Here is a 19,708-nt window from a genome sequence, read left to right on the forward strand (position 1 = left end):
CTATTAGCAGAAGCCATTTGCCAGGTGTCAGGCATTAAAGGGTTTACAGTGGGCCAGGAAGAACCTAAAATTAATTTGTTCGCAGATAATGTTTTGATGTATTTGACAGATCCAACATTGGCCAGGTTGCGGACTATACTGGAGGACAATGGCAAAATTTCGGGGTATAAAATTAATTACGATAAGAGAGAAATAATGTCGCTAACAAATGGGGAATACGAGACATACCAATGGGAGAGCAAGTTTAAGTGGCTACAAAAGAGGATGAAATATTTAGGAATATGGATAGATAATAATTTACAAAATTTATATTTATTGAATTATCTCCCTCTACTTGGAAACATTGAGGAGGACTTACGCAGGTGGATACACCTGCCTATCATGTTGATGGGCAGGGTTAACTGAAATCAAATTAAAATGAAAGTGATGCACCCATTCTGCTGCCCCAGATTTTTTTCAAAACACTTGGCGGATGTGTCAGATAATTCCTGTGGAAGAACAAAGTAGCTAGAGTCTCCATGAACAAACTGACCTGGGATTATAGCCTGGGGGCGGGGGGGGGGGGTGGGTGGGAGGTGGGTGGGAGAATGAGGCTCCTGGATTTAAAAAAATATTATTGGGCGGCCCAGGCAAGGTTTGTCGCTTCATTTTTGAGGGAGATGGTTTACCCTCCTGGGCACAAATTGGCCTACACATGGTAGGGGAGGAATTAGCAGGAGACATTATTTACAAATGGGATACTAAATTAATAACGAAAAAAAAACCAACCTGATATTAAAGCACTGAACTCAAACATGGCAAAAAAATAAACCAGATTATTGGGTTTAAAAATAGGATTGTCTCCTAAAGAGCCCCTAGCCCAGAATAAATTAATCCCTATGACTATGGGTAATAGATCCTGGACACTTAGTCCCAGAAAGGGATTAGGTGTGTCGAGTATTGCTACAAGAATAATTAAAAATAATTAAAAATAATTAAAAACAAATTTGACTTATCAAGCAAGACCTCCTTCTGTTATCTTCAACTAAGATTTTTTTAAGGGACAAATTAGGTCCATCGATGGCCCTCCCCCCTTATTGTTTTTTTTTCTTTCCTTCCCTTATATATTTGCATTATTTTTAAAATTGATTTTTATCTTTTTGCTTGGGTTGAATGGGAGGGAGGGTGAACAATGTGGGGGGGGGGGGTAGCAGGAAAAAGGGAGGACTCGGCAAACAATGATCTGTAAAAGAGGAGGATGGTGGTTCCCCTGTAACTCTTGGTTAATATGAGTCAGTAAAAGTATAAATAAAATTTTCAAAAGAAACATGGATGGCCATTCATCCCACACTGTGCTGCCGTCTTGATGCGCCAAAGTGGCCTGCTGTTGTCTGGAAGTATATTTTAGTTTTAATTGCCACGTGATGTCACGAAGCTTCCCTACTTGGCCATTTGGCTCTTCGCACTGCAGGGAGAGGGTGGTCCGGGAAAATTTCCTGGGGCCGCAGCCCTACCTCGGATCCATTTAAAATTCCTGGGCCGACCTTTTCACGCCGCAGTATCAATGGAGGGTTCCCGGGAAAATTTCCCGGCGAAGCTCCATTTTACAGAGTGGTGTGAAAAGGCCCTAGTGCTTGAAACATTTGGAAGGTTGGCAGAACTTTTGAAAAGAGTAACCTTCAGTTGATAATGTTCCACACTTTGAGTTTCCTTTGCGTGACCTTTCCATTACTTTTTAAGACACTGTAAAACTTTCATTCTTGACCAGGCTTTGGGTCATTAGCTCCAATATTGCCTCATGTAGCAGTGTCAATTTACTTGCCTTGACTCTGAATTGTCTTGGCAAGTTCTGTGGTTCGAGTGCTGTTTGGATGGAAGTGGTTATTGGATTCAACATGCCCATCATACTTTCCATATTGACGAATAAGTTTGATGTTGGATTTGATTTCAAATGCATCCTTGCTTTTTCTGATTGAATATATGGTTCTGATAAATGTTTGAATTTATGAAACTAGCTGTGAATTTGAATGCACTTGCTTGCAAAATGTTTTCTGCAAGCTAGTCAATTCTTACAAAAGCATTAGTCTGTAAATTATGAGGCTGGATTTTGAGGTTCAAAAAGTGAATGTGGAGATTCGTGGTTAAACTGCTTCTGGAGAATGTAGCTACTTTCTAGTTAAACATAATATGTATGAACATTTATTGTTTCCATATGTAACATCTAAATGTCAAATTGGCTGGAAGTCAAATACTGAGCAGTGTCCCACCTTCCCACCCTGAAACCATTGACCAACTCTGCAGTAGCCTTCCCTTGAATAAAAGAGATCACTACTCATTTATTCTTGGACGGGCCAGAATTTTTTCAATAAAATAATCAGGGCATCCCTGACAATCTCTGCACTTGCTCATCCCTGGTTGTTCATGCACAGCGTCTAGCAGAAGAGATTAGTAAAATATTGTGGAATCCTTGGCACTGTGGTGTGAGAAGCAGCAAGCTTCCTGCGACCCAGCACAGGCCAACAACCACAGCACAGTGTGCCCCCGGTGCATCCAAAGATATGTTTTCCAAATTGAAAAGGCAACAGACTATGTTGTTAGTAAAAGACATGCATGTTGTGCCCATTTTAGTGATCTTGTGGGATTTGGATCCAGTGGCTCCCGCTCTTTCTGTGCTGAAGCATGGGATGAACTTTGTCATCAATAGCCGGTTCTTTGCCCATCACTTATATGTCCGTCTTCGTGAAGTCTCTTCATCTTTACCCTTGGGCCAGGCCTGGTTTAACCATTAAGCAAAATAAGCACGTGCTTAAGGCACCAAAGGAAGGGGGCACCACAGAGCTTTTTCCAATGCCAGATTTACCATGGTGCAGCTGAGCTAGGGCCCCACAAATGGGGGGCCCCCCACAATAAATGAAAAAAAGATATTATCTATATACACACACACACACACACACACACACACACACACACACACTATTGTGACAAAATATATTGATATGTTTTTGGGAGATAAATTGGGAAAGGTTTGTTAGAGTAGGTTACATACAAATACTTTAAAACAGATCTTATTTAAAATACTGGAGCTCTGCCCCATGCTAGACTTGTCAGGGCCTCAGAGCTTTTGCAATAGCTTTTGAAGTGCTCAATAGACTTCATTAATGGATTGTTGTTTACAAAAGGCAACAGATGAAAGATTTTGCTGGAGCCGCAGATTGACTGGAAGAAAATTTTTTGTTCGAAGAGGGTCATGTCGTTTTGCAAGCAGAGAGAGTCAAACAGGCTTTTCTCTGTGTGTGTGTGTGTGTGTGTGTGTGTGTGTGTGTGTGTGTGTGTGTGTGTGTGTGTGTGTGTGTGTGTGTGTGTGTGTGTGTGTGAGAGAGAGAGAGATAAACACAGAGAGATCACTTATACAGTGAAACAGCCAGCAGAAGCAGCTGGGACTGGAACAGGACAAGCTGACAAGCTTATGGAAAGCCCATTTTTGGAAGACAATCTAGTCAAAGCCCTAGTGGTTCATGCAAGAGGAGAGGACTGGCTGTCTAATATTTCAGTTGGAATAAAAGAAACAAAAAGGAACTCAGTGGTGACCTGAAAGAAAGAGGTTATCATCTGGAGAACCCTGAAGGGGCAGGTTTCGTCAGCAAGGCACTGGAGTGCCTGATGGAAGTACATCAGTTGTGGAAATCCAGGAATAACAAATCTCTCTCTGAAAACTGACAAGAATGACCCTGAGTAGTAACCATTTACCTTTCAAGCACCAAAGCCTGGTGAACTTTATAAATGTTAAATTCTGTGCACAGTATAAGAATTGCCTGCAACCAGTGAACTTGGAGGAGTGAGAAGTGAGATTGGAATGTGAACCAAAGAACTTTTCTGAACTTACACACACATTACACACACGTGCGCTTAGAATTAGAAGGGGGTTAAGTTAGGTTAAGTAAGTTAATAGTGATAAGTTAAAGTGTGATTCTATTTTCACGTTTAAAGATAATTAAATGCAACTTTTGTTTAAGTAACCATTTGTCTTGGTGAATATCTATTACTGCAGGGTTTTGAGGTCCTTTGGGCTTGTAACAATATATTCAATATAGTTGTGGCTTCTGGTCTGGAAGAAAACTGAATTTTTAATCTATTATTTCACATTCAGCACTTATTGAGTCTTAATGTCTTGTCAGTTAGACAATGGAAGAGTCAAGGGGGAAGCATTGTTGGGCTGTGCTGAAGGCATCAGTTGGCCTTAATCCATGGGAAGACAAAAATCATTACATGTGGTGAGTGAATTTGAGCTTCAGCCATAAAAATCAAGAGATGGGTCTTTCCTGCCCAAGGGAGCAATTCCTGATGAAACTGAATGTTCCTCTTTAGAGTTTGTGATTCGGAATTCAGCTTAAACCACAATGATCCCAGCAAGATCTGAAATGTGTCTGTCATTAATAAACTATGCATTAATTATTTTCAGTAGCAGTATAGTTTTATGGTTTCTTCAACGTAAAGGGAAAATGCAGCAAGTGGCGGTATTAGGAAATAAAAACCATGTTGGGAAATATTTAGCAGATCACGCAGCATCCGTGGAATGAGAAACTAAGGTCAATGAACTTTCATTGATCACTAAGGAAAGATGATTAATCTGAAGTGCTGACTTTGTTTCTCCACAAATACTGGCAAATCCACTCAGAGTCTCTTCTCCTCTTTCTTAGATTGTTGCACCTTCTGCCACCCTCATTAATGGTGAGAGAAAGGAAAGATCAATGGTTCGGATACAGAAGAGCACAGTTCTCAGGAATGGGACTTCTACCCATGGGTGAAGGTGTCGTGAAAATGAGGGTGACACCAAAAAGAGAATAAAATATGAGGGTGAAAAATTGAAATGAAGGGCATTGGGAACGAGAAGTTACTGTTCAGGAAAGATGAGTAGGATTCATATGGGGAGCAGAACTTTGTACAATGTGAAGTTTATGAATGTCAAAAATTGGGAGGCCAGCCAGATAGCCACTGGAATGTTCTACTGGAGAAAACCAAGTCTAGGGATGTAAGGTTTGGCAGTAGATGCATAGAAGGCAGGATTGGCGGCACATGTGTAGAATTAGTTGTTTGTCAAGATGCAGAGGATATGTAGTCAGGCGCTCAGCCTAGATTGAACAAGAGGCCAATTCATAACCAGTAAACCATCACATGGATATGCATTAAATCTCTTTTTGCTGTAATGTTTCAAGAGGTTTACTTTTGATAGCAGCACAGGAATGGGAAAGTGCAGATTTTGTGTTAGAGTTGAAGATGAGGATTTCAGTCTAGAAATGCTATTTGAAGGAAACATTTGTTCATCCAGAGTTGAGGATTAGCTCTCTTATGGCAACGGAGTGAGAAATCTATTGGAAAGGTGGGGCTGGGTGTAGTCCGAATATATGGGGAAGCTGACCCATCAAATGTAGTTATTTATCTTTAAAGAATAAAGTAGACTAACCGAGATGTGAGATGAACCAGAGGCAGTTTATTTATTTTTTTGAAAAAGTTTCTTTAAATGAGCGAATTGTTGTACAGTGTCAGGCAGAGGCTGAAAAGTGAAAACAGTCCTCTGTCTTGGCTGTGTTCAATGTTCTGATGGCTATTTGAAAAACTATCCCCTTTCCAAATTTACAGCTACACTAGACCCAGAGTTAAATAAAATTTGTTGTGTCACGCAGATCGAAGATGATCGAATTATTTTTTTTGTTTGCATTCTCCATTATGTTTAATAAACTGTAACATTGATGCAAGGTGTTCACCTCTCATTGAACATGAAGCTAACTGAATCATGCCCTGATTTAGCCAATCTGAGAAGCATTTAGCCTTTTACTGTGGCCTGAGAATAAGATCTTGGTTTTACTGGGCGCAATTTTGGAAATACACAGAACCTCATCACAATTTTGTTTCTTTTAGTACATCAAATTGCTGAAATTAATATGGATAATTAAATTACTATATTGATCTTTATTGCTGGTAAATTAAATTGAAATGTATCATGGGGCTTCATTTTTAAAGCACTAGAATGCAGAACGTATTGGTGAGTATTGTATTTTCTTTGATCGGAATCATGTGCCAATCTCTAGGTTGTATTCATCTCTCGCCAATAGGGGGCAGAGGAAGACAAAAGGATTTTGTTGTGAAAAACAGATGGTAGAGGAACTCAGGAGGTCTCACAGCATTCATAGGAGGTAAAGATATATAAATAATGTTTTGGGCCTGAGGTGAAAGGCTGAGGAAAAGCTTTGTCTCTCTGTCTGTCTGTCTCTCTCTTGCTCTTTCATCCTTCAATCAATTCTCACCTTTCTCTCTCGTGTCTTCCTATCTATTTCCTATAAACTTCTTTTGTCTGTTGGTCTGTGTTCTTCCCTCTCCTTTCTTCTTCCCAACCTGCTTACTTTTTACTCTCGCCTTGAAGAAGGTCTTGGGCTCAATCGTTCAGTTATTCAATGTATGGGACAAAGATACTTTTTTCTTTAATTTGCCCCTGTGTTCAACTATTTTAAATTTATAATCAACCTATTTACATTTAATGAAAGTGCACATTCCAGATTTTGTTCAAGGTTATTTATATACATTTTGGTTTAACCATGTGGAAGTTACATCATTTTTTATACATAGTTCCCTCATTTCAGGGCATCATAATTTTTTGGGACATTTGGCTTTACAGGTGTTTGTAAGTACTCAGGTATGTTTAATTGTTTCATTGGTGCAGGTATGAGAGAGCTAGGCTTGTTTCTAAGCTTTTGATCATGAATGGAGGCTGCAGTTGCCATTTTTCTACACGAGGACCAGATTTATGTCAATGAAAGTCAAAGAAGCCATTATGAGGCTCAAAAACAAGAATAAAATGGTAAGAGACGTTGCCAAAACTTTAAGATTACCAAAATAAAAAAAATTAAAAAAAGGAAAGAAAAAAAAATCACCTAAGTGGTAGCCCCCTCTACAGACCGGGTGTGGTCTAAACCACTAGTGGTAGATGACATCAGAAGATGCAGTGTCATGTACCCCCCCCACCCCAGCTGACATTCATATATCACAAAAATCCCCTAAATAACATTGATAATTCAATCTACAACACCCATGACTCCAACTGGTTGGTCCTGAACACCACCAGCACCAGGAACACCAGCAGGGACTGGTAGACCAAGGAAGATCTCCACTGCTGATGAAAAATGAATTGTCATCATAACGAAGAAAAATCCCCAAACCCCTGTCCGACAGATCAGAAACACTCTTCAGGAGGCAAGTGCGAATGTGCCAATAACGACTGTCCGCAAAAGACTTCATGAAAAGAAATACAGAGGTTGTACTGCAAGATACAAACCACTATTCAGCTAAAGAAAGGACAACTATTTAGCTACAAAACGGATGGCCAGATAACAGTTTGCCAAGAAGTATGCAAAAGATCCTGCAGAATTCTTAAGGTCTTGTGGACAGATGAGACCAAGGTTAATCTGTATCAGAGAGATGGCAAGAGCAAAGTGTGGAGGCGCAAAGGAATTTCCCAAGATCCAAAGCATACCACCTATGCTGTGGTTTTCATCTTGCAAAGTAGCCTCTGTATTTCCGTTCACGAGGTCTTTTGAGGACAGTGGTCACAGCTGAGGAGTGTTTCTGATCTGTCGGACAGATGTTTGGGGATTTTTCTTCATTATGATGAGAATTCTTCTGTTATCAGCAGTGGAGTCTTCCTTGGCCTATCAGTCCCTTTGTGATTACTGAGCTCAGTAATCAGGACTCAGCATTTCCTGCTCACTCCTCAGGCTCTAGGCCTCTATTCACCCTCGACCCACCATCCCTCTACCTGACCAGTCCTTTACCCAACCTCTACTCACCCCTCACTCCACTCGCTCTGCCTCTACCCACCCCATCCTATACACGCCCCTCTACTGCCTCTCCCCTCAACCTGTTCCTCCCTCTACCCGTCTCTCACCCTCTAATCACCCCTCCCCTACTCGCCCTGTCCCTCCCCTTTTACCTCTTCCCTATCCACCCCTCCTACTCATCCCTCCCTCTAACTGCCCCTCGCACCACCATAAATAACTTCCCCTGCCCATTACTCCTCACCTACATCCTCTGCCCACCTCTGCTTACCCACCCACTCAGGCCCAGCGCGCTGCCGATCAGCCTTTTCGGACAGCCACTATCTCTCTCTTCACGTGCAGGGCTGAACCAGCCGTCCCTGGGGTCCGCGCGGGTGCAAGCGCTGAAGGCCGTGGCGACCGGGAGAAGTGCGCTCGCGCTGTGAAAGGGCCGTCCGGTGCCAGTCGCGTGGGGCTCGTGCTGCACGGGGGCTGTGCGCAGCCTGCCATGCCCGTCGCGCCGACAGGAAATCACAGGCGCTCGCCCATCCGCCGCACCGCTCGACAGGTGGGAGAAGTGACTGGTTGTGCGGGGAGCCTTCCAACTGGCTTGCCGGCTGATGACATCGACAGACTTCTCGTGTTACAATTTCTCGTGTTACAATGGGGAAGGATGTGCAATGAAGGGGGAGGATGGTGGGGGTGACATTACCAAAAAACAGCATCGGCTCTTGCTGCAGGGCGGGCCACCTCTAATACATTTTTGAAATGATCTTGCGGGCCAAATATAATTATATCGCGGGCCAAATTTGGCCCGCGGGCCAGAGTTTGACATGTGTGTTCTAAACAGTTGATTTTGGTAATCCTAAAGTTTGGGCGATGTCTCTTACTGTTTTATTCTTGTTTTACAGCCTTATAATGGCTTCTTTGACTTTAATTAGCACAACTCTAACCCTCATGTAGAATGATCAACGATCAAAAGCTTAGAAGCAAGCCTAGCTCTTTTGCACCAATGAAACAATTAAACAGACCTGAGTCCTCACAAAGACCTGTGATCCCAAATATTATGGTGCTCTGAAATGAGGGGACTATGTCTAAAAAGTGATGTAATTTCTACACAGTCAATCCAAAATGTGTGTAAATAACCTTGAATAAAATCTGCAACGTGCACTTTAATTACACGTAAATTGTTTGATGATAAATTTAAAACTGCTGAGCACAGGGCAAAATAAAGGAGAAAACAAAGAGTCTTTGACCCAAATATTATTGAGGGTACTGTATATCTTTACCCCTTATGGTCACTGTGAGACCTATTGAGTTCTTCCAGCACTTGTGTGTTCTTATTAAAAGGATTTCTTGTTCTTGAGTAAATGCAATTGCTTCCAAATATTTCTTGATCACTTGAAAAAGAACCAGTGTTTTATCATAATGAAGTAGTACATACATGAGTACAGACAAAAATGAAGCAGATTGTATTGCAGGTTTATCTAATGTTTTTGCAAAATTCAGCATGTTATAAACAAGTAAACATGTAAATGATCCTTGTTGAACCTTTGAGTTTAATTACCTAGTTAATGACAGCATTTACTCAAAGATAGGTTTGAATGTAGCAGTTTAACACAAAATTTCGCATCAGTGTGATATTCAGCTGTGAGTTGATCAACTTGTTTGGTTTTTTTTATGGACCATTGACAAATGAAACACAATTATTTTTATACAGCCAGTGCAATAATTTCCCATTGACAATTTTCACACTTACCTTCCAAAGTGGCTGTTCACACAGGAAGGATGTTTACACTAAATACACGAGTTGCAGTAATTTCATAGCCTGGACGTGGGTCGATGGTGACTGTCTCTTCTGTTCCACAAGAGGGCGATGGCATCCACATTACCCACAATCCCTGGTGCTCCACAAACTGTTCCATCTACCTCACTTTAAAAACAACGCAAACTGCAACGTGGTTACAGGAAAGTCTACAACCGTTCTATGTAATTAAACTTACAATAACCTATAATAAATATAACATTATAATTTACTGAAAGCCTTTATTTTTTGATTGTTTCCCGACTGGTTTAAACATTTTTTAATATATTGTGATAAGCAATGAAAAGCTCAACTGGTGGGGGAGGGTTTCTGCCACATGGGGTTCAGGCAATGCTGGAAGCCTACAACAATCCCCTCCCCCTATTCTCTCCCCCCCTCCCTCACCAGTCACCCCAAGAGAGAGCTCTGCAGCCGGGGATCAGTGAGAAAGTGCGCTATTCACAGGACAGGGCTGGCCAGGTGACAGATGAATATTTTAATGAAGTCGGTGACTGTTGCGGACTGCCTGGAGTTCAGTTTAGACTGCAGGCGGTCCGTAAAAATGTCCAGGGCTTCTGTAGGTAAAAGTTCAGAACAGGAATGAGTCTCTCATTTCTGTTAGGAACTTTTTACTCTGCCTGCGTTGCGGGAAATTTTTGAAAATTTTATTCATTTATTCTATATTTATTTCAATGCCTCGCCACCAGATCTATTTGACATTATTTGACCATGTGTTTGAAGCTGAAAAAAATTTTTGCAATCCATATTCCAAATAAGTATGGTTTTTCTTTCTATATCTGTAATAAATATATCTGTAATAAATCCACAAGAAATTTTATTTTAATTTGGCTTCTGATGTATATATCAATTAATTTTGGGGAATGTAATGGAAACATTGACCTGTTGATTTAATGTGCAGAATTGACATCTGTACACCACCATTTAGTTTGCATTGTTAGTTTTGTGTTTTTTTTAAAAGTTCCAAACCACATGTAAATCAACCCTACAGAGCTGTATTAAAATGTATAATAAATCCAGATGTTAATAATGTACTGCAAACAATGTACCAGGCATTGTAAGAAAATTTACTTCATATAGATCCAGGAATTGTATTCTAAACAATTCCATTTATATATTAAAAAAAGAGTTTTTGAAAAACCGGGACCTATTGTATGAATCATAAAATCTGTCCGATTTCCCTCCAGCTCCCCTGTCAGAGGAGCACTCAAATAAAATAAGATATTCACAATGCCCGTGAAGCCTGGTTCATTGTTCCATAAAAGGCCCCTGTCAGCTATTGGGAGATGACTCAAGTCCTTTAAGTAATGGTCTTACCCCTGGGAAGGGAAGAATCAACTCCCAGATAGTGGCCAACCCTGTTTGTTTCCTTCACCTACATCCCATCCTCGTATCCACCCCACAGTCATCCCCACCCTTCCTCCCTATGACTTATCAAGTGCTAAAGTATACCAATGATTTTTTTTCTCTCTGCCACTGGACCATAAAGCATTCATCGGTCCATGTGAATGAATTGACACACAGCACACGATCTGGACCATTTCCAGATAAACATTTTGTTTAGTCTTGTTTAAAAAAAGAATTATATTAAATATAATCTAATTGCTTTTGGAGACAGCATATTGGTTGATGAAAGATTGGCTGGGTAACAGGAAACAGAGTACAGTAGGCTTTTTAAAAAAAAGTCCTTTTGTGGTTTGCAAGGTGGGCCAAGTGGAGTATCAAGTCATGCACCACTGGGATTGGTGATGGGGTCTCAACTCTTTACAATTCTGTAACTGTTTTGAATAAAGGCACCAAAAGTAAGTTGAGAAGAGGACATCAAGGGCTGCATGTGGATGAGGTTAAGTGAGTGGGGGGAGGGGCAGTGGTGGGGAATAAATCTGGCAAATGGAGTACAAGATGGGAAAACATGAAATTGTTCATTTTGGCAGAAAAAAAGGTATTAAATGGTGAAAGGTTAGATACAAGTTAAATTAACAAAAGGCACATACTGGTACAATGAATTATTAGCAAATCTAACAATATTATTTGTTGTGAGAGGAATTTAATATAAAAATACTGGAAGTTGTATTTCAGTTATTTAGAACACTGATAGAACCTCGCCTGAAATACTGCATGTGGCAGTGGGTGTGCTTATTTAATACATTTCAAACAAACCAGAGAGGATTTAATAGATGAATCCCTGGAATGGGCAGGTTGCCTTTTGAGGAAAGTTGGACAAGCTCTGTGGTTTAGAAGAGTGAGAAGAAACTTGATCAAAATACAAGATCATGAGATGTTTTGATAGGATGGGTGTGGAGAGAATGACTGCTCTTGTGCGAAAATATAGACATACGGGATCACCATTCAAGATGGATGAATTGATATTTTATTATTTTTAAACTCTCTTCCTGAAAGAGTTGTGAAAGCAAAGTCTTAGGTTTTATTTCAGAGGTAGATTGAGGTTTAAAAAGCACGATGCTGAATGTGGGTAGTCTGGAATGTCAGGCTGACTTTGCAATTGCATCAGCCACTCCTTGTTCATTCATGGAACTGGTGTGAAGGGCCACATGGCCTACTCCTGTTCCTGATTCATGTGCTCAAAGGTAGATAGAGCCCTATTTTTAAAATGGAATCATATGTTGCATATCACTATTTTACCTTTTTGTTTTTTTCCCTTCACGTGTGTGTGTGCGCGCGTCCAATATTCTGAAATCCTCGTCTGCTCTTCATCTACCAAATCCCTTTCCTCTTTATCAGCCCAAATTGACTTTTATTTTACCAGTGGATCTTGGTTCCTTGCTCCAGTGCTTCTCTCAAATACTATTTTGCACTTTATATGAAGAATCTTGGAGTATTTCATATAACTAGAATATTAAATAAAAATAGGATATACTGGAAATGTTCAACAGGTTACAGTGAAAATCTTCAGAGAGAAAAGCAGTGTTAGTATTTCAAGGTGATAGCTTATCCTCATTAAGCGAGTGAGTGTTTTGTTCCCATTGTCCATCAAACAAAGTAAACTGGGGGAACAAAAAGTGTTTGTTCAGTTTGATTAGTGAGGTTTCTCTCTGCACTCCATTTCATACTTGAGGAATCTTTCCAGTTGTACTCATGACACTGGACAATAAATTTTATTTTTCAAAAGGTTTGCTTCCTGAAAAAAAATTCGGGATTATGATCAACTTCAAGCTGAACACAAAGATTATTTCAGGTTTACTGTGTCATGTTGGAAGTCAGAGGAACATTAAATTATTGACTTTTATTGAATTAAGCATGCTTGATCGCATAATAATTGCGTTAGTTCAACTGACCTAAAAATGTTTTACTGCTGATTTTGGTTTATACTCAGCATCTGATGCCTCTCATGTCAAGTGTCTTGACTATAGTCAGCCAACATTGATGGATTCCAATTGCCCTGATGCCGCTTTTCCATGGTTGCAATGTCCTGGTGAAACCTTTCACTGACTGCACCAAGATCAGCAGGGAAGACGTCAAAGTGCGAATGCAGAAAAAGAATTTTCAATGACATGGTTTTATATGCTTGAAATGGTCTTAAACTATGACAGGAAATCACAGAAATAGGTTATATCTTTAAAAAGTGGTTTGTCATTGGAAAATTTTAAAGTTATTTTCATGATCAGCAGCGCAAAATCCATTAAACACACCCAAAACTGTTAAGGAATCAAAATCTTCATTGTCCAGTGAGAGATGATATGATCTGATGGAGAATGTCGAGCACTCATCAAGGATTTTGTGTAGAGCATTATGTTTAATGTCTTGAGCTGAATGGGATGATACCAACATTCTAATATTGGATGGTTTTCAAGTTCTCTTGGACAACGCACTTTAGCACTTCTGTCACTTAATACCATTGTAATTTCAGCCACGGCTATTGAAGAAGACTGACAGGTCCAAAAATCCAAAGAAAAATAAAATATTCATTTCATCGCACCCAGTTATTTTTTTGAATTGTATTGCCTGCCCACAAGTCCATTACAGCTGTTGTTTACCCCTCCCACCAAAGTTTCCCAAACCTTTTGTATCATATTTTCTTTATATTTAGGGTTTATAGATATCTTTCTTTTTAAAATATTTTATTGAGTTTAACATACAAAGCTTACATGCGGAGTTTTAGAAAATAAAGCACATAACATATCATTTGTAAGCATACTCAAAAAGAAAAAAAGATGAAACTAAGTCGAGAATTCCTTAATAAGCATAAGAAATAATAATTTGAATTGATCTATAAAACCATGTTAAACCCATTTGCTGAGTTAAGCCAAATGTTTAAAAAAATTTTAAAAAAATCGAATCTACCCCCTCCCTTTAAACAAGGTTACCTTATATAATAAATAAAAACAAAAAATGTGGATAATAGTTATCTGAGGACTTTCACATATTACAAGAGAATAGGAATATATTTCCAATTAATAATTTTAAAATTAAATTTTAAAAATATTGGGATGGTGTCGTGCACAATAGAAGCATTTCAAAGCCAACAGTTGGATGTGGAAAATAATCTCCAGTGGGGATATTGTTGTGCATCAATATACTATGCAGTAATAGAGCTTTTGCTGTATGAATGATAAATAAATCTTTCACAGGATCAACAAATAGAAATTAATTTAACAAAAGGAGAAATTTTCTGCTGGTGGACATAAGCAATCTGAGGCATGCATCATTTTGTGCTCCCATTTTTTTTCTGAGAATAGACTTTATACCAAAGTGATTCATACTTGCAAATAAGTGTTTTTGGCACATTGTTAAGTTGTGTGTGTGTGTGTGTGTGTGTGTGTGTGTGTGTGTGTGTGTGTGTGTGTGTGTGTGTGTGTGTGTGTGTGTGTGTGTGTGTGTGTGTGTGTGTGTTAATGTTCATGAGTACATCTCTGCAGGATCAATTAATCCTGTGGTACTAATAACTGATTATTGTAATATGTTCAGTAAGAATAGCATTAATATAAGTTGTCACGCTAGTCCACTCAAATGAAATCCACTCAGTTTGCTCTCCAAAGATATTGACTTAAAAAGAATACACAGCAAATCAGAATGGAGCGGGCAACCCTGCAGATGGACTTCATTGCTTTACAGACTGAATTGAATTTTGACTTCAGTAACTTTAGATCTTCACTAGATCGTCCACTCATCATACTGAAAAGGTTGCTGGAAGTTGATCTGTCGCTGCCAAGGGTCAGTGGCATTGACTAGACACCCATTTCTCAGAGAGCACAGTGTTAAAGAAGAAGTTGGGACAAGTGGAACATTCTTTTCTGAATGTCGAAACATTTCTTCCCCCCTTTGTGTAGCTAATCCATTTTCTGTTTAAGTTTCTACTTGATTTGAAGCTTCTGAATTTTATCACCTCACTTCTTGCCATCCCTTTCTCACTCCCAAAGCTGTTCATATCCCTCGGTTCAGTTTGCTGTGTTAAGAGCACTTAGGAGATGCAAGATGTTGTTGTGAGGTTAATTTGTAGAGCTTGAGGAAGCTGTCGTTTGAACAGAATTCAAAAGAGGAAAAATACTTTGTGCTCAGAAGTATTGGTCAGAGGTTTTGGTGCAGAGGTCCGGTGTACACAGGATTTGGTAGTAATTAGCAAAACACGGGTGTAAAAATCTATCCTCTGCATGAGTAACGGAGATTTTAACAAAAGTTTAATCCCCTTCTCACACCATGCACAACCACAATTAAGGAGTTTAGTGGATTACGTTCACACAAACTATCATTAGAAAGGAACCAATACTTAAAAAAAAAAATTGAGCAGTTTAAGCAATTGGAATATTGGTTATTATGATTAAAATAGTTTGTTTTGCAGGGATTTGTTTATAAGAACAGAACAAACCTGTTTATTAGTTGACTCTAGACAGAAGCTGTACAATGCTAAAATAGCAAATGCATTTTAAATATTCTATTTAAAATGCTGATGAAGGGTCCACCTTGACTATCCCTGTTATTTTGTGGTTTTATATGGGGACATTTCTGATTTCACCTGGAGCCTCGAATGTTTTATGAAAAGTACGTGATCTCCAGGGATGAGAGCCCTCTTTAAAGCTGCAAACCTTCACATCAAGATCTGTCAGTGTCTGACCTCTGTGACACCCTGTCCAAGATCACGGGAGTCACCTTCCCAGTAGACCCAGAGCTTTGACTTTTGGGGAACTTTACCATGGTTGGTAGATCATTAAACAATTCTCTAATTAATTTACAGAAATTGTCTTATGTGTGGCCAGGAAGTGCATAGCAGTAACATGGAGGTCTAACTCCCATCGATAACTCGCATGGATAGGTGGTCTTTGCAGATGAATAGCTGCATCCCACTTGAAAAGGTCGCATACAATCTCAGGAAGGGATACAACACCTTCCTAAAAATCTGGCAGAGCATATAGGTACCTCACTGGTGCTAATATAGGGCTACAATCGCTAGTCGCTAGCCAGTAGACCTTTGTAAAGATTTTAACAATGTGGTATTATCGTATCTCCATATGTTTTACTGTACGCACTGACAATGGGATTTTTTTTGTTTCTTTTTCTTCATTCTTTCTCTGTTTAATAGGATGTATAGAGGGGAGGGGGATAGAAGGAGAGGTTCTCTTGATGTTTTGTATTTGGTATGATTGTTAAATATATTTAAATGATAAATAAAATATTACAAAAAAAAATCTGTCAAAGGTCATTGACCTGAAATTTTTAAATTTAAACTTTAAAAATTTTAGACATATAGCATGTGCCGCCCAATTACACCCAATTAATCTGCAACCCCTGGTATGTTTCAAATGGTGGGAAGGAATCTGAGACAATGGGGGAACCCATGCAGACATGGGGAGAATGAGGGAACTTCTTACAGAGAGCATGAGATTTGAAACCCGGTCCCGATCACTGGCGCTCTAACTGCATTGCACTAACCACACCACACCGTGCCGCCTGACATGTTAAGCTGCTTTTTCTTTTTCTCCATGGGTGCTGCCTTTCATCCTGAGTAGTTCCAGCATTTTCATTTTATTTTGGATTTCCAACATCTGCAATACTTAAATTTTGTTTAGTGTCATAGCTTGTGCATGTTATTGATAAAGTACGGCTGGATAAGATAGGAATAATGTCAAGTTGTATGGAAAAAATAACCTGAGAATGCCAAGGTAACCACTGAACTCAGGCCCACAGGATCTGAGTGGTTAAGGAGAGCACAGTAATGTAAGGAGGGAAAGGATTTGAAACCACACTAGCTTGGAAAGTTATCCAAGCTCATGTGTGTTTACTTAGCACTCTACATCACTGTATTTGATGGGAATCAAATTTTAGAAGCCAAATTTTACATGCAAGTGCAACTGTATATTTATCCCATGATGGGTGAATTTCTACTCCATGATAGCTTTGGCAGCAAAGTTTCCAATAACTGTGCAGATTTATTTAAAGGTATGGAGAAAAACCTGAGACTTCTGTATGAGGAAAATGCCCACGATTTATCCAAGAATCTCCAACAATTTAGCACAGGAACATAAGAAATGGAAATATGCTATATTTCTCTTCAAGCCTGCTCCACCTCGGCTTAGCCTAGTCTTCTACCTCATTTCTACTTTCCTGTACTGTCTTCATATTCTCCAGTTTCATTAGTGCACTAAAAGAAAAGTAAGTTAATCTTGCTCTCGGGTACTTCAGTGACCGAACATGCACTTGCCACTAGGAGAGAGAATTGTGTAAATAAAGGAATGCCACTTTGGCTGACTCCGAAGTGAATGACGCCTCACTCTGAGGCTCTTCCCACCAATTTGAAATCGTCCAACCACAAGACACCACGTCTAAGCATCTACCTTATCAAACCCTGTTAGAAACTTCAATGTTCCAAAAAGATAATCTCTTGTATTTCTAGATTCTAGCGAATGGAGGCTAATCTTTATCAAATTCTTGATAAGATCACGCCAGGAACTAACCTAAAAAATCTAAGTTTCAACACCTTCAATGCCTTAAATACACTCCAGCAAGTGAATTAAGCTTTTCATTCTTTTGTACCACAATTGGCCCGATGTTAATGGACAACATATTGTTTCCTTTCTTGATTGTTTTTAATGCTTCTGCATTTTTTGTTCTTTATGATTCAGTTCTCTGAGCTCCTAGCATCTCACAACTTGTATAACTCATTTTTCTATACTGCTGCTAAAAGAATAATTGTAGTTTTCCCCCAAGTTACCACCCCCTGCCCCCCACCCTCCATCTCTAGTATACTTTTGCATCCTTTTCTCATCCACCATAAGAGTGGCAGAGAGGATCACTGGAGTCTCCCTCTCAACCCCATCAATGTAATCTACCAGGATCGCTGTCTGAAGAGGGCGCGCAAAATCATTGAGGACCCCTTCCACCCTGCACACGCCATCTTTCAGCTGCTCCCATTAGGAAAGAGATGCAGGAGTATCAGAGCCAGTACCACCAGGCTGAGGAACAGCTTCTCCCACAGGCAGCAAGAATGCTGAATGACCAAAGGAACAGCTCACACTAACCATCTGAGACCAATATTTATTATTTATTTGTATAGATAAAATATTGGTCCTACATATGCATTGTTATGTGTGTTATATCTGGTTGTGTGTCTGTGTGTTTTGCACCGAGGGCCAGAGAACACTGTTTCATCGGGCTGTACTTGTACAATCAGATGACAATAAACTTGACCTAATTCAATTTTGGCACCAGGCTTCTATCAGTAACAAACATTTACCCGTTGATTTGTCATTATTGCAGATATAGATTGCTAAGGGCCCACCATAGTTTTATTTTCTGTCAAATATGTTTTTTAAAAGTTTCAATCTATTTTTGCAGTTTTTGTATGAATAAACACTTATGAGGCGACATAGCGGTCCGCGTAATGCCTTTCCAGTGCCAGCAATTGGGACCGGGCTTCGAATCCCATGCTGCCTTTAAGAAGATTGTACGATCTCCCCTTGTTTGTGTGGGTTTTACTCCAGGGGTGGGGGGCTCTGGTTTCCTCCCACCGTTCAAAAAAAAAAACATACAGGGGATGTAGGTTAATTGTGTGTAAAATGGGCGGCACGGACTCATGGGCTGAAATGTCCAGTTACCATGCTGTATGACGAAATTTAAATATTTTTTTTTAAACTTGGAATTGGTGACCTGTTTGAGGCTTTTGGAGCATTCAGGATCCTTGTTCTCAGGACAAGAATAACAGCAATGAGGCTGCCCCTCTTCACTGGACACCTGTTGGGCATGTTGGTCAGTTCGTTCACCTGAAGTATGTAAATACAGGTTATTGGGAACAGGCACGGGCGAGTCCAAGAAGCAGGAAGGTACAATTGAATTATCTTAAGGCAAGTATCATTTACAAGCCTGTGTTTACCACAAAACACAATGGGCAACACCAACTCTGATTTATACATGATTATTGGTGGATGTTTCAAAAGAAAAATGTGGCCCTGGAGGCCCATACTTACAGGACTGCACCTTTTCTTTGGATCTTGTAAGGACAGTGCTCCTTTGCCAAGGCAACCAGTGTTGTGCCATAAGGAGGATGCAGCTTGTAATTGATCTGCTTTTCAAAAGCCAGCAGCTGCCTGGCAGATGTTAACTGTCAAAGATCCAATTCTAATTTAAAAAGGGGGAAGATTAACAAAGAGAGTATAAAGGGAGATTTACTGTCAAAAATCTTAAATGTAATTGAATATTATGAAGTTCACCATGTGCTCCATTGGTGTAATGTTTAACGAAGTCTCTCCCTGCTGGTCATATGAAGTGCTTTATGCTCAGATTACTGCTTGTAGAAATGCGGAAAAGCCGCAGCCTGCGGTATGTGCTCTGCCTGTCACTGAAATGAAGCTTTTCTCACTCCCTATGAAATTAGAAGAGCTGCCTCAAATGTGAACTGTAACCTGAAATGTCACTGATATTCCAGATGCACCTAACAGTGCGCCTGTATTTTGATTACATGAAACATTTTTACTGAAGTCAGGAGGGAAAAAGAAACCTTTAACAGAAGGAATTTGATGTGGATCACTTTACTTTATAATTAACAATGTATTTTAGCACCTAGTTTCTAGACATTCATTATCCAGGAGGATAGAAGATAGAAAGCCAGCAACACATTGGGATATTGGTGCATTCCTCTGGTGGTAGGATTTGG

The 19,708-nt window shown here is 39.7% G+C and overlaps 1 protein-coding gene across 3 annotated transcripts in view; it reads left to right on the top strand.

Moving 5' to 3' along the window:
• Nucleotides 1-19,708, top strand: part of arhgef3 (Rho guanine nucleotide exchange factor (GEF) 3) — a 298,141-nt gene that overhangs the window by 73,612 nt on the left and 204,821 nt on the right. The window contains exon 1 of one of the 3 annotated variants that reach the window (XM_069939638.1): nt 6,115-6,170. The exons of the other annotated variants lie outside the window; for them this stretch is intronic. Coding sequence (XP_069795739.1) covers nt 6,130-6,170 — 41 coding nt within the window. The 5' untranslated portion in view covers nt 6,115-6,129. Of the gene's footprint in view, nt 1-6,114; nt 6,171-19,708 lie in introns of those variants that run through there. 3 annotated transcript variants of the gene reach the window in all.

Source organism: Narcine bancroftii, chromosome 5 (genome assembly GCF_036971445.1).
Source record: "Narcine bancroftii isolate sNarBan1 chromosome 5, sNarBan1.hap1, whole genome shotgun sequence".
NCBI classification, from domain to species: domain Eukaryota; kingdom Metazoa; phylum Chordata; class Chondrichthyes; order Torpediniformes; family Narcinidae; genus Narcine; species Narcine bancroftii.